This window comes from Hevea brasiliensis, chromosome 4, assembly GCF_030052815.1.
Source record: "Hevea brasiliensis isolate MT/VB/25A 57/8 chromosome 4, ASM3005281v1, whole genome shotgun sequence".
Lineage (NCBI taxonomy): Eukaryota > Viridiplantae > Streptophyta > Magnoliopsida > Malpighiales > Euphorbiaceae > Hevea > Hevea brasiliensis.
The window spans coordinates 14,409,451-14,424,809 of NC_079496.1; the positions used below are offsets into that span (position 1 = coordinate 14,409,451).

The following is a 15,359-nucleotide window of genomic DNA, read 5'->3' on the forward strand; positions in this document are numbered from 1 at the left end:
ACACAACGAGAAAGCTTTTTCACGAGCTTAATTGTAGTTTTGCATGTGAATTTTTTTTTTATGATTATTTTATTTTTATTGAAAATTGACATTGTTTCTTATATTTCTTTAATTAACACCATTGATTACTTGATTGTATATTCTTTAAAACAAAATTAATGGTATTATGAACTTGGGATTTGGGAAAGATGATTGGAGTTGCCTAGAAGACAATATTTATTGAAATTTTGATATAATTTCTTTTTTTTTATCCATAATAGTCAATTCGTTCATTTAATTTGAAATATTTTAAAATAATTAAAAAATTATTAAAAATTAATATTTTTTAATTTTTTTAAAGTTACATGAAATTATGAATAAAATAATTTTTAAAAGATGACAAATAAAAGTGGACGGATTCAGAAATTAACACCATTAACTATTTAGTTATATTTGGAAGGTTGATTGGAGTTGGGATGAGAGTTGCCAATTGAAATGCTCCTTTTCATCCGGCTTCTGCATAATTATTAAAAAAATAATTAAATTATATAAATTATAATAAAATATTTATTAATTTAATTAAATTATTTTTTATCTCATATAATTAAAAAAATAAAAGAGTAGATATTAAGATGAGTTACTTACTAGACAATACACTGTATTTGGATCATGATGTTGAAAAATTATTTTTCAAAAAGGTGATTTAGATTGTAAAATAATGATTTCCTAATATCATTTTATCATAACTTTTTAAATTACCGAATTAGTAATTTGGTATGGTCTATAATTTTTATTTTCTCATTTTATTTATATACAATATATAAAATTTTAATTATATAATTTTAATATTCTATATTTATAATAAATATTTAGTGACTAATTAAAAGAGTGTCTTTAGTTATTATTTTAATAATATTATTTATAAATTAATATTTTATTTAAATAAATGTTTTAAAATCATTTATATATTTAAAATGATAATAAAGAGTATTTTAATAATATTTATATTTATTTTATCATACTATATTATTTAACAAAATAAGAGAATATTATTAAACGATCAAGATTATTAAATGATCAATTACTATACTATTTTTCTAAACATATTAATAATAAATTATACCATAACATGCAATATTATATAATATAGTTTATTAATAAATTACGTTATACTCCACTTAAATAGAGGGTTAAATCTTTTTGTACAAATATAGATAAGTAATAAGACATCTTATATAAAAAGTCAGTTATATAATTATTTTAGAGTAAAAAAAATTCTTACTAGGTAATTATTATATTTAATAGAGATAATGATGAAATAAAAAAATAAGTATTTATTAAGTTTTTTAAAATAAAAAATAATTATAGGTAAAATAATTTCTTAAAAACAATGAATAAAAGTAAAGAAATGAATAATTTATTTTTCTTTTAACTATGATAATTAACACCATTAATTATTTGATTGTATATTTTTAAGATAAAATTAATGACACTATGAACTTGGGATTTGGGAAGGTTGATTGGAGTTGGGCCTCTGAGAGTAGGCAAAGTAAAGGAGTGAAAATGGGGTGAAAACTGTTTGACTTTGACCCTTCAGAATCAGAAACCAAAAATCCTTCAATTCCAGAGAGAAAAAAAAAAAAAATTCATAATAGCAATGAATGAAAAAACTGACCCAACTACTACAACTTTGAAAACAGACAGAGAGAGAGAGACGTATACCGAAGTCTTTTCCATTCCCCCGAAAATCCCCAAAACATATCCTTCCTCTTCTCTGCTCTTCATTATTCTTCATTATCCAACCTCTCTCTCTCTCTCTCTCTCTCTCTCTCTGTGCTAATATCCCCTTAAAAACCCTCAATTTTTCTGTAACAAATAATTGGGATTTTGTTTTTACGTGTATGCTATTTTTACGTACCTATCAAATTTTTTTTTTTTTAATTTGGTTCCAATTCGAAACTATTTATTGGTTTGTAAATTTGTTCATTTTTTAAGAGGAGTTGTAATCTATCTCGGAAAGGAATTCCTTAATCTCTTCTGTTCTATTTATTATTATTAATTTTTTTTTTTGAAAAGCCTTTCTAAACTGGGTTTTGTTTAGACTTGTTTTCCGAAATCTATTTTGATTTGTTTGTGTTTTTTTGCAAAACCCATAAAATTTATAGGACCAGGATTTAAAGACTATAGCCTTTTTGGGTGGTTTGGTCCCAATTAGGAGTTTGTTTTGTGTGTTTATTACGTAATTTGGGCGTATTTATTCTAGCAAAATCGAGGCTGATGGATACGCTTGTGACGTGAAATTTGTGAACCGAGTTCAAGGCTTTTTCTGTTTCCGATTTAATTTTCTCTGAGGGACAGCCTGGTGTTATGCTTAAAGCAGAAATTGGAGAATCGGGGATTCTAGTGATTGGGGTTTTCATTGCCTTTGTTTTTTGGACTATTGGGACTATTATGAGGAATAGTAGTGATGGGCAGCATCAGCAGAAGAAGAATTCGCAGGGGCGACCGAACAGTGGGTTTTTACCAAGCTCGTTTCGGACGATTTCGAGCTATTTGAGGATTGTTTCGTCTGGGGCGTCTACGGTGGCCAAGTCAGCTGCCTCTGTCGCTCAATCCATTGTGGATAAAGATGTTGATGGTAACAATGATCAGGTAAAGTCGTCTCTCTCTCTCTCTCTCTCTCTCTCTCTCTCTCTCTCTCTCTCTCTCTCTCTCTTCCAATTTCATTTTCTTTGGAAAGGCCGTGAAGATTTTGGTTTGCCCATGTTGAATTTGATATACAAACTGGCGTCTTGGGGAGTTTACGTGTTTATTTCAGGGCTCACTTTTGGTGTGCATAGATATTTGCGGAAGATTTATTTAGTTTGAAAAATGTATAGGTTTATAGATTTGACTCTTGACTTCTTTTCAGTAGTTGTACTTTTGATCTGAACTTCAGAATCAGAAACTTGATAATTGATCTTCCCATAAAAATTATGTGACCTCCAGGTTATGTATGTGTTTTTGGCCAATGGAGTTAAAGTGCCATTGTTACAGAACTTCTTTTTCCTCCCTTCTTTTAAACTGAAAGAGCTAATTGAGAGAAGGGAAAGTTGGGTACAGGGATGAGGATGAGGGTTCCTTCTGAAAGAATATAAATAAAACAAACAAAAAATGTAAAAACTGCGCCAGAATTACTTCACAGGCTGATAGTGATCCTTAAAAAGTTCTATTGTATCATTTTGATGTCTTATTGTTCTCTGAGAAGTTTGTTTTTATTTTGTTGAGGATTAGTTTATATTGAAATAGAAGAATAAATATTTCTCTCGTCAAACAATGATGAAGTTAATTAGGCAGCTGTATAATATTTTGTGTTTTTAGTTTAGTTGACTCCAGAATACCCGAATGGCTTTACATACTTCAGTTTTGGTTGTTGTATACGTGTTCACAAATTTGATTTTATGCTGCATTTTGTATGTCCTGTGCTTCTACTTTTCTTTCTTCATCTTATTAGGAATATTTTGAGTTTTCTTTTATAATTTTGGGTTATTCCTTTACCTTTACACTTTTTCATAGTAGTTTTGGCAATGATGAATAGTGAAGTTAATGATAATAAAGGAATTGAAAGTAAGAGAGGGTTTTCAACCTTTCTCATAATTAAAAAAAAAATATCTGGTAGGTTAATTAATCAGAGTAATAGAATGGAAAATAAAGAGGGAGTAGTTAATTTTACCCTATTTCTGAATTAAATGGGTTAAAAAATTTTAAAATTCTTCATATGACCCCCTTTGGTCCCTAAGCAGGCTTTAAGGAATATGGTTATTATGAGGTTAATGGATGTAAATAGTTAGGCTTTGTTAACTTATTTACTTGTAAAATAAACTCCAAGGTGAGATTAGGAGGTTAATGCTTGTTTACATTACACCTTTTAATATCTTCCGAATGATTATTAGATTACTGATGGATTCATTTTTTTTCCTGCAATCTGTAAAATAAAGATCTGTGGGAGCATATAGTTTTTATCATGTTCCATTTCTGCAATTTGTAGGTCCATTGGGCTGGGTTTGACAAGTTAGAAGATGAGGGTGATGTGATTCGGCGAGTTCTTCTGTTGGGATATCGGTCTGGTTTCCAGGTTTGGGATGTTGAGGAAGCTGATAACGTTCGTGACCTTGTTTCTAGGCACGATGGCCCTGTTTCGTTTATGCAAATGCTGCCAAAACCAATAGCATCAAAGAGGTCAGCGGACAATTTTGCAGACAGCCGACCTCTTCTGGTAGTTTGTACTGATGGGACCCTTTCTGGAGCTAGCACCGTTCAAGATGGGTTAGCTAAACTACACAATGGGGGCACCACTAGCCACCATGATCTGCATGATGGTAGTTTCATGCCCACCATTGTTCGGTTTTATTCCCTGAGATCACAATCTTACATTCATACGCTGAAGCTCAGATCAGTTGTTTATTCTGTGAGGTGCAGCTCTCGAATTGTTGCTATTTCTCAAGCAACTCAGGTTGTTGGCTAATGGAAAATTTTCTTTTCAAGCACTTGTAATTTTTGCCTTATTGGGGTTCAATAATTAAGTTTTATTTGCTGCAGATACACTGTTTTGATGCCACAACATTGGAGAGAGAATATACTATTCTTACAAATCCTATAGTCACAGGTTATCCTGGTTCTGGAGGTACAGGCTATGGTCCTCTTGCAGTTGGTCCCAGATGGCTGGCTTACAGTGGAAGTCCAGTTGCAGTCTCCAATTCTGGACGTGTAAGCCCGCAGCATCTAACACCTTCTGAAAGTTTTTCTGGTTTCAATTCAAATGGGAGTTTGGTTGCACATTATGCAAAAGAATCGAGCAAGCAACTTGCTGCTGGAATTGTGACACTAGGTGACATGGGATATAAGAAGTTGTCCAGGTATTGCTCAGTGCTTCTACCTGATTCCAATGGTTCCCTTCAATCAGGGAGTCCTGGCTGTAAAGTCAATGGTACTGTTAATGGCCATTTTCCTGATGCAGATAACGTAGGAATGGTACATGGCTTCTCCTTTTGTTTCTTTTTACCTGTATTGCCAACTGTAGAAAATATTAATATTCTGATGTAAAAATATTATGTTGAACTCCAGTACACTACAAATGGATAATATGCAGTTGGTAAGAGGTGTGAGTTTTTTAATTGATATTTTAGTAGTAGTTATGTATAAGATTATGTAGTTTTGGTTTCATGCTTCCTTTTTTCTGTCTCAAGTTCTGATGTAAAAATACTTCTCCCTTTTTGTCTACTCTTGTTGATCAGGTCGTTGTCAGGGATATTGTCAGTAAGTGTGTCATTGCCCAATTTAGAGCACACAGAAGTCCTATTTCAGCGTTGTGCTTCGATCCTAGTGGGACCCTTTTAGTTACTGCCTCAGTTCATGGCCATAACATAAATGTTTTCAAAATAATGCCTGGACTCTCAGGAAGCTCTTTCATGGTTGATGCTGGTACATCTTATGCACATCTTTACAGGCTGCAGCGTGGATTTACCAATGTTGTAAGGGCAGCATAATTGCTTGAATTTTTTTTTCCATGCTTCATCATTAGTGTTTAATGTCATTTTCTAAAAAATTCTGTCTTCTGGATTTACATTCCCAGGTTATACAGGACATCAGTTTCAGTAATGACAGCAACTGGATTATGATAAGTTCCTCGAGGGGGACCAGCCATTTATTTGCTATTAATCCCTTTGGAGGATCAGTGAACTTTCAGACTTCAGATGCTAGTTACAATGCTAAAAATAGCGTATTAGGTGTAATGACCAAGCCAGCTGTTCGTTGGCCGCCTAACTTAGGCTTACAAATGCACAATCAACAGACCATTTGCGCACCTGGTCCCCCAGTTACACTCTCTGTTGTCAGCAGAATAAGGAATGGAAATAATGGCTGGAGAGGTACAGTAACTGGTGCTGCAGCGGCTGCTACGGGAAGGTTGGGTTCCCTTTCAGGTGCTATTGCTTCATCTTTTCATTACTCCAAAGGTAACAATGTTTTATATGTGGATGGCACCACATTGAAGACAAAGTACAACCTTCTTGTTTTCTCTCCTTCGGGCTGTATGATACAATATTTGTTGCAAATATCAGCGGGTATAGATTCAACGACTGTTGTGTCTGGATTAGCGACAGCTCATGAATCTATTCCAGAAAGTGATGGAAGGTTAGTAGTTGAGGCAATTCAGAAGTGGAATATTTGTCAGAAACAAAACCGAAGAGAGCAAGAGGATAATGTTGACATATACGGTGAGAATGGAACTTCAGACAGCAATAAGATATATCCTGAAGGCAAAAAGAAAGGAGATTTTGTTCATCCTGAAGGTAGGGTTGCAGCTACAGAAGCGAAGATCAGCCTTGAGGAAAAGCATAATTTGTATATTTCAGAAGCTGAACTACAAACACATCAACCTTGTATTCCATTATGGGAAAAACCTGAGGTATTTTTTATGTTTGAGGATATCAAATTGTTAATAGAATTGTGTGTGTTTTTACTTTGGTCTGGAACTTGCCCTTTGTTCTTGTTAATTTCTTGCCAGATATACTTTCAATTAATGACAGCAGAGGAGATAAAAATGGATAGGGAAACTGCATTAGGAGGAGAAATTGATGTTGAAAGGATTCCAACTCGTATGATTGAAGCAAGGTCAAAGAATTTAGTTCCAGTATTTGACTACCTTCAACATGCAAGGTGTGCTGAAATTCTTTTAATTATATTTTTCCTTGTTAATTTGAGTTTTGCTTCCATTTGAAGGGAAATGTTTTAAAATAAAGGCAGAGTTCAGCAAAAATGGTTATAATGATAAAGAAATAAACTTAAAGGCCTAATGTGAATGACTGTGCTCTGTTCTATGGTTAAACAAATCCAAGCTGTGAAAGAAGATTTAGTTGATTGGTCTTTGGGATAGAATGTTTTGATTTACGAGAGAACAAGCTTTAAAAGCTTGTGTGATGTAGTGGGTATTATTTTTTCTTAGATTTATCATGTTAATATGATTAATAAATAAAAAAATTTATATTGAGAACATAATCCAATAATGTTTTGTAATAATATAAAATATTATACTTATAGACAAAACTATCATCTATCGATAATTATTTAAATCATTTAGTTAGTTCAATTGAAATGAAATTTTAATCATTTACTATATTGCATATTACTTGTGTGTATATAGTTTAGTTTAAGACCAACTAATATTAATAATATAATATTTATTATTTACTTATTATAATACGCTGAATAAAATATAATTTGATAATAAAAAATATTTAATTGTAGAGTCTAGTTATAAAAGAATATGGTAATACTGGTTAAAAAAAAAGTAAATTGACCCATCTAATAAAAAGCCTAACACTATTTTTATGGTAATTGGTTTAGTATATAAAAATAATGTATATGCACATTGTTTTAAAATATTTTTATATTATTAAAAAATAAATTACATATATTGTAACTTACATAAGAATGTAAGAGCAATGCAAATTAACCATTTGTTACTTAAAACCAAATTTACACATTTAATAGACTAAAAACTTTTAATAGATATTGGAATAAAGTCTATATATATAGATATATATATGATTATAATGATAATTACAATATTTTAACATAAGAATAATAATTTCTGTTATAGAAGTCTTTTTCAATTGGGAGACTAACTCCTATAGGATATCCTCGTAAAGGATTCCTATATATATATATATATATATATATATATATATATATATATATATATATATATATATATATATATCTGTGTATTAACACCTTTGAATATATGAAAAATACCTCAATTACAATTTCAATCAAAATCTAACTATTTTAAAGTTGTGTTTATAGCACAATAAATAAATAAATAAATAAGACATAAAAAATATTACTAAAATAGATAATAATTTGTTGTTATTATACTTTTTTTGTAATGAGATGAAAATCTAATATTTCATTAATGTAATGTTGGTGTAGAAAATAAAATTTATTTTATCATAAAATAATGTCTTTGAATATATTTATATATAATATATAATTTGGTGAAATATCAAATGTTTTAATAATTATTACCATTGAAAAAAATAAAAAGAGTTCCACTTGGGATGTGGCACCAAAAAGCTGCAAAAACTATATGACTTTCTTTTCCCCCTTTTATTTGCCATTTGCTGCAGTCACAAGCTCATTAAGAAAGGACAAAAAGGAGAGCCGGGTTAAGGAGGTACTTTTAATGTTAAGAACAGTAAAAGTGTCTTCCCTTTTAGTATATTTGTATGATATAATATATTATATATATCAAGCTATTTAGATTGAAGAGTCCTTAGGGATGTTTGGGTATTTGACCTTTATTCTGAGATGCTGTCATTGTCCATCATGCTTAAGACAAGTTTGGATACTCGGTCATGCTTCATATAATTATAAACCCAAATACTGCAATGGATGACTACTTGCCAAAATATATTATTATTTTTGAAAACCTTCATTAGAATAGGGATTACCAAATTCATTTAGCTGCTGTTCTTTTTCTTTTTAACATTATTCCTTGGTGTTTAAAACTTTTTGTGAACAACAGTTATGGCTTTTTGAATTTATATTATGCATTCAGGGTCCCTGCCTTAGATAGTAACATTAATGGGCGTCTGCACCATCAAAGGTCTGTGCTGTCTGAAAATAGCAGGCTTTCATGTAGGAAAAGTGCAGGCTGTCTTGACTCCATGGCTGATTGTGCTACTGCAGCTGCCTCACATCAGAATGGGGTTGAAGAAACTGGGAGGAATGGTCCTAGGATGCCAGTAGTAGCTGCGGGCTTTGTACATATTAGTAACCGCCCTAAAACAGATGCTTGGCTCGAGAATGTAAATAATAGAGACAGCTTAAGAACAGAAGCTCAGCTCAAGTTTGTAAATAGTAACAATGCGGGCTCAAAAGTGGAAAATCATTTTGAAGATGAGGGTGATAAGTTTGATTAGAGGTAATTGTATCTTCCTCATTCAAAACTGTTTTTTGTTTGTTATATTGTGGCTGACTTTAGTTTGATAGCATTGAATTGCTTGTTGAGCATATTCGGACTTAATTAAGCAAAGTATATTATTACATATTCAAGACGCTAAACCCATCATTTCTTTTTTTTTTCAGGTGTGCAGCTATTCTTTTATTCTGCTGGAAGGTTCATTAACCATGTTAATATTTATGGATGGAATTGCAAGCGAGTGAGAGGCTCAGAGGCTTGACTGTGAAGCGGAAATGTGGATGCTATATTTGTTGGGGTTCCAGTCTTCTGTTGACGTTGTAGATAACAGGCATATATTCACAATAATCAGTTGTAATATGTAAATAAACATAGCATAACTTATATAACTCCTGGTCACTTTTTCTTATTCTATTAAATTAATTGCAAATTTCATGTGTTACAATACTTGTGCAAGCTTTTGGAAACAATTTGTGATATTACTTGATGATAGGAAGGTTGGTTTTGAAAGTGCATCTTCTATCATATGCAAATTTGTTGGGAAAACCACAAGCTGGGCTATATGTTCTTAATTTCCATGATAAATCTTTTATCTTTTGTTGGAGTGGGAAAATGTGACTCTGCAATTGTCTAATTCCCATTGATGTTTAGTGGGGAAAGCAGGATGAACTTGAGAAAAGAGTATTTTCCTTTCAGAATAATCAGGGATCACGTGCATGTTTATAATATAGCCTTCAATCTGTACAATGATTTGTGGAAGACTCGTGACCACGGACGATGACTTGTGGAACTCATAACTATAAACACCCCAATCAAACTTACTAAACCTCTATATCCAGCTGTGTGACCAAAAAAAAAGCCCTGGAATTCTGTTAGAACATGGGTCCTCGATAAATAACATCCACAAAATTACCTGTTTCAGCATGACAAAAAAATCTGCAAAATGCAGTTTGTTGTGCTCATATGATACTTGATAAGTGTCTAATCTCTTTTTGGAGCAGTACCAAATAGATCACCTCCATTTGATTTGCTCCAATCTCCGGTTGGTTTGAAATATTACTGTACCATGTGTGACTTGATGTTGCCATCTTCAACTCCATTGGGTAGTTGGTTCCACCTATTTCATTTCTCAGTTTCAAATTTATTCACCCAAATGCAAAGTCACCGCATTTACATTTTGGATAGTGAGAGGCGGCTTTCTGAGGAGATTGCATTTGACTACGTCAACATGTTCTAGACGAGGCCATGACTCCCATTCCCTGCAAAGAGTCCTCAACTTGGGTAGGTTCTTCAACTCCATTATTCGTAGGCTTGGAACAACTGGTTCTGGAGTAGAATTGTGTCCTGAGCAATACCTAAATAACTCTTCTAGCTTGTCACAGAAACTTACCTTGATTTCTTCCAGGCTTGGTAGGGCTAGAATGAAACTACCATAAGGGAGAAGATCTGTCAACCGAGGACACCTTGCAACTTCCACTATTTTCAATCTAGAAAATCTCAGTCCGAGATGACCAACTAATTCTGAAATGCTTTCTAGATAAGTCAGACGATCAAGATATAGTTCCTCTAAATTTGGCAGCATATCATAATGAGCAGCACATCCTCCTGCTGGCCGTAAGCTGCTGTTGGAATTTGAAATAGTTAGAGATTTCAAACCGATGAAGCTACTAGTGCTGTCGATGGTCAATGTCTCAAGCATTTGATTTAGTCCCCAACAATGATTCAGGACGAGAGACTTTACGTTGCTCAACAACCCACCAATCCATTCCTCTGATAGATTTAGACCACTGATGGTCACTCTCCTTTTGGCATGCCTTGTTGGTAAGGAGTTGGCTTGCTCACCAATGAAAAACTGAAATCTTCTTAATCTATCAATCCATGGAACTTCTATACCAAGTGATGGGATGCACTTCAATCTTACAGACAAAACTACTAGCTTTTGCAAGTTCATCAGTTCTTCAAAAGTTGCTTCCCCCTCTTTTAACTGTTCTCTGACATCCCAATGGTAATCGCTAAGCGTCATATCCAGAACCTCTAAAGCAGACAACCTTGATATAGTTCCAGCAGGAATGTTCTTTAAACAGTGAGTGCGGGAGAGGTTTACTTGTCTTAATTGGCTCAGCTGTTCTATCCCTCTTGGCAATTCTCTGATACGAGTGGCACAGAGATCAAGCACTTGAAGTTTACTCAACCTGTCCAATGAGGGTAATTCTTCTAAGTAATAGCACTCCTTCAAAAGCAAAACACGCAAGTCATTAAGTTGAAGAAGGGAAAGAGGCAACGAAAGGAGGCGAGTTCCACTCAAGTTCAAGACCCTTAGTGCTTGAAAGCCTTGCAAGAATCTCTCAGGAACTGCCTCAAGGGGATTACCCTGCAGTAGTAAAGTTGAAGCCTCTGAGCATTGTGTGGCACAATTAGGCAATGTTCTTATCTTGTTATTCATGAAAGAAACTCTTTTAAGGGAATTTAAAAACTCAGCCTCCGAAATCTCACTCAATTCTTTCCCTGATTGAACAAGTGATTTACATCCATCCTCCAAAGACCACGCTATCCACTTAGCTACATCTCGAACTACATCGTGCATCTTCACGGTTCCTTTGCGAGCACCATCTTCCAACAAACAAGAGTCTTTCAAATTCTCTAGCAAAGAAATTCCACTGATAACTAAATCTTCATAGCTTTGTTGTTCGTCTATCAATCCTTCTGCCAACCAACATTGTACCAGTTCACTTGCTTCAATAGAGAAATCCTCAGGAAACAAAGAACAATAAAGGAAACATGATTTTATATTGCTACCTTCTAACGTGTCATAACTCCACTTCAAGATGTTATAAACCTTCTCTTCAATGCCACTTACAAAAGGCACTGATTTTTGTAACTTGCTCAAAGCATGTTTCCACAGCTTTACCATTTTCTTTCCCCTCATAGCCTTCCCCATGGTGATGATCGCTAAAGGTAACCCACTACATTCTTTGGCAATTGATTCGGCAAGTGGTCTGATATGTTCCAAACACACCACTTCCCCTGCATTTCGACTGAACAATTCCCAAGCTTCTTCATCATTAAGCTTATCTACTTTAATTGCTCTGTCAGTCTTCATCCCCCTTAAGACATCAAGCAATCGAGACGTCAAGATGATCTTAGAACCTGTGTGAACTTCAAGCTGGGGGATTCCTAAATGGTCCAAATCAATTTCCTCCCACACATCATCTAGAATCACTAGGAAGTTCTTTTCCTTCTCAAGTCTCTGATGCAGGCGTATAGCTAACCCCTCCACGCTTTCATCTGATTTGACCACCATATTCAATCTCTCAGCTATTTGTGTTTGGACCCTTCTCAAGTTGAAGTTTCTAGAGACTGTTGCCCATATCACCACACTGAAAGGCTGCATCGAAGCTGCCCTGAGCTTATTGTTCAAGCTCTTAACAAGAGTAGTTTTGCCAACACCTCCCATCCCCCAAACACCAATCCTTCTAACCTCATCATCGTTTAACAGTTCCATAAGTTGGGCCAAAGTTTTAGTTGCTGTTGTTTGATCTTCAATTAAAGGTCCAGGGATATGCTCGACTGTGGGTGCTGGGTGATTCTTGGCTACCATGCCTCGTGGAAAATTCGTAGCTTTGTTAAGTCTTTCTATGTCGTTGAGAGCTCTTACCATTTTCTTGCCCAGTCTGCACCGCTGCCTGTAATTCAAGAACCATCCACAAAATTTTCTTTTGCTGTTGTTGTTGGCTATCATTCCTTCATGTATCAAATTCATTTGAAGCATCACCTCTTCTACTTGCTGAAGCCATTCTTTAACCTGACTAGTTGGTAATTTCCCATCCTTGAAAGCTGTTTCAAGTTCTTGATTCAAATCATCCCTCAGAGAAATTAGATTCTGCATCTCTTTCTCCAAATTGTTGCACTTAGATCTAAATCTAATACAACTACTAATATCAGAGGAAATAGAGCCGCAGAGGAGACGACCAGTTTCCACTAATACTGTACCAAGTGTGGAAGCCACGAAATCCATCAGTAATCAAGATGCCAAAACCTCAGAAAAATTATATTTGCAGTACTTGGTTCTTCTTTGCGGGAACTATGATCTAACTTGTGAAGGTTTACAAAGGAATGAAGGAACGAGTTTGACTTTGAAATGTTCATACATCAATATGCGCCTAAGGCTGCGTTTGGATGGGGCGGGGAAAGTGTAGTTAATAGAAGGGTAAGGAAATGGTATAGTAAAAAGAATTATAATAAAAGAAAATTTTATATTTGAAAAAAATGTTAATTAATGAAAAGGTTAGGATTAATTTAAGAAAGGTAATGTATATTTTTTATATTTAAAAAGACATAAAAGAAATGTAAATAATTATTAGAAATATAAAAATATTATTTTTTATTAGATAATTTATTAAATGATATACTCAATATGATAAATCTTAAATTTGTAAATAATAATAATTCATTATAAATAAATTATAAAATTAATAAATCAAAATAATAATACACAAATTTAATAAAGATTGAATAAATAATGGATTATTTAAAAAAAAATTATAATTGAAGCATAATAATTGAAGTAAATTATTGAAAAAATAAATAAAAAAATGATAATTGAAATATAATAATTGTAACAAATTATTTAAAAAATAAATAATTGATTGAGAGCGGAGAAAACATGTATGATCACTTAAGAGAGAAGACATTTATTTGTAATAATACGCTAAATTTATTTTTAATGAGTATAATTAGATTTTTAATAAAAAAATTAAAGATATAATAAAAAAATAAAAAATAAAGTAATTTTCAACTCTCACTTTCCCTCTTTACACCCTAATTTGAGGTAAAAAAAAAATTGAGATTCGAACAGTAAAAGAAAATAAATCTTACCTTTACTTATCTTTATTTTTTATTAATTTATTTCTTTTTAAATAAAAATATAATAATTAATTATCTCTCTTTATCGTTATTTATCCTTCCTTCCCCATCCAAACCGAGCGTATATGACAACGTGGCAGATAATTTATATATAAAACAGGCCCTTTACACACGTTTACCCCGTCCCTTCTCATTTTCAATCTCGATTATGACTAGTCACATTCAACACCTAATTCATTAAGAGCTGAATATTACAAAATATAACATGCCAAGGCCCAAATACATAAAAGCCACCCAGCCCATACACAGGAGGCTACAAGAAGCTGAAGCCCACATACAAAATCCTAAGGATCTGAGTGGCTCCAACTCGTGGACGTTAACCCGAAGCATAAAGCATTTTTCACGCTGCACCACCAGCATCATCGAGCCAACCATAGTCAGAGGAGAAATCACTGAAGCTCAAGGGAGGAAGTCTCAACAACGAAATGAAGAGGAGCAACCATAAAGAGAAAATGCAGCTTTAGAATAACTTCACACCCACAACAAACATTCCCCAGGCCGTTTAAGACTTTGAACAAAGATTGAACCGAGGGAGAGAGATGGACAGCGAGATAGAGCGCTTGTAACTCTTTGGCTAATAAGATACTGGATGCCATAAGAATAGTATCGGTACCGTCTCCAAGAGGTACCACGCCAACGAAAACCAAGAACTTGTTTACTGTTGATCCAAAGTAGCCCAAACAAACAAAACCATGCATAGTACCGAAGCAACACTAGACACCAATGACCGAGCAAAGCCGCAGTAAAAGAAATAAAATCAAGCCCCACAGATCCTCATGCGAACACCTCCTCTCAAGAAACCGAGATATGCAATCCAAAAGTTACAAACAAGAATATTATTTATGTCCCTATCTCGGTGAGGGAAGAGTGGAAACCCATATAACCGGCTAGGAAGGAGCCTCCTGCCCGGAAGGGGAAAGGGAAGCAGCAAAAGTCAACAGAAAAAAAAAAAAAAAAAAAAAAGCCAGAAATTGGAGCTATTTTTTGTTTAATTTTTAGTTTAATTTTTTGTTTTCTATTTTAAGAATGTTAGTTTACAGACACTCCATTTGAATTCATGAATTTTAATTCATAAATTTAGATTTGAATTTCTTTTTTCGATCAATTACAACATTTGCAAGATAAATAAATATGAATTTAGGATTTTAACAAAACTCAAGATCAATAAGAGAATTAAAAAAATTAAGAATTTAGAGTAATGTATTTTAATTTAATAGTAGTAGAGTTATCTCTAAAATTATTGGAAGTGAATTGTATTAAAAAAAAAAAGGAAGAATTTGAAAAATATTTTATATTATTAAAAACTGACCTAGAGTAATTTAAAATTAAAGTGTGAGATTAAATTAAAAGAATGTTTTGAAAAATTATATTTTAAATGTTTTTGAAAGTTAATTTAATATAGTTTTTTTTATAATTTTTATAATTATAATATATTAAATTTAAATTAAAATTTTAAAATTTTTAACAAATAATATTGTACATGGGTGCTAAAATA

At 33.0% G+C, this 15,359-nt stretch overlaps 2 protein-coding genes across 5 annotated transcripts; one reads left to right on the plus strand and one right to left on the minus strand.

Moving 5' to 3' along the window:
* The first annotated feature begins 1,533 nt into the window (after positions 1–1,533).
* LOC110632728 (autophagy-related protein 18f) lies at positions 1,534–9,386 on the plus strand. Of its 3 annotated transcripts, none has more exons than XM_021781053.2 (8): positions 1,543–2,631; positions 4,007–4,471; positions 4,558–4,989; positions 5,253–5,489; positions 5,591–6,424; positions 6,524–6,675; positions 8,663–8,944; positions 9,109–9,386. In XM_021781053.2, the coding sequence occupies exons 1-7, from the start codon at positions 2,347–2,349 to the stop codon at positions 8,940–8,942; spliced, it is 2,685 nt and encodes an 894-aa protein (XP_021636745.2). In that variant the 5' UTR covers positions 1,543–2,346; the 3' UTR covers positions 8,943–8,944; positions 9,109–9,386. The 3 variants fall into 3 exon arrangements, with proteins under 3 accessions (XP_021636746.2, XP_021636745.2, XP_021636744.2); XM_021781052.2 differs by having other exon boundaries at positions 1,546–2,631; positions 8,579–8,944; XM_021781054.2 differs by lacking the exons at positions 8,663–8,944; positions 9,109–9,386 and adding an exon at positions 8,148–8,518 and having other exon boundaries at positions 1,534–2,631.
* Positions 9,387–9,611: 225 nt separating this feature from the next.
* On the minus strand, positions 9,612–13,118 carry LOC110632727 (disease resistance protein At4g27190). 2 transcript variants are annotated; one of them, XM_058145381.1, is made up of 2 exons: positions 11,738–13,118; positions 9,612–11,644 (listed from the first exon to the last, which is right to left on the minus strand). In XM_058145381.1, exons 1-2 carry the CDS (start codon positions 12,954–12,956, stop codon positions 10,083–10,085), a joined length of 2,781 nt encoding a protein of 926 aa, XP_058001364.1. In that variant the 5' UTR covers positions 12,957–13,118; the 3' UTR covers positions 9,612–10,082. The 2 variants fall into 2 exon arrangements, with proteins under 2 accessions (XP_058001364.1, XP_021636743.2); XM_021781051.2 differs by having other exon boundaries at positions 9,612–13,118.
* Between the last annotated feature and the right edge of the window lie 2,241 nt (positions 13,119–15,359).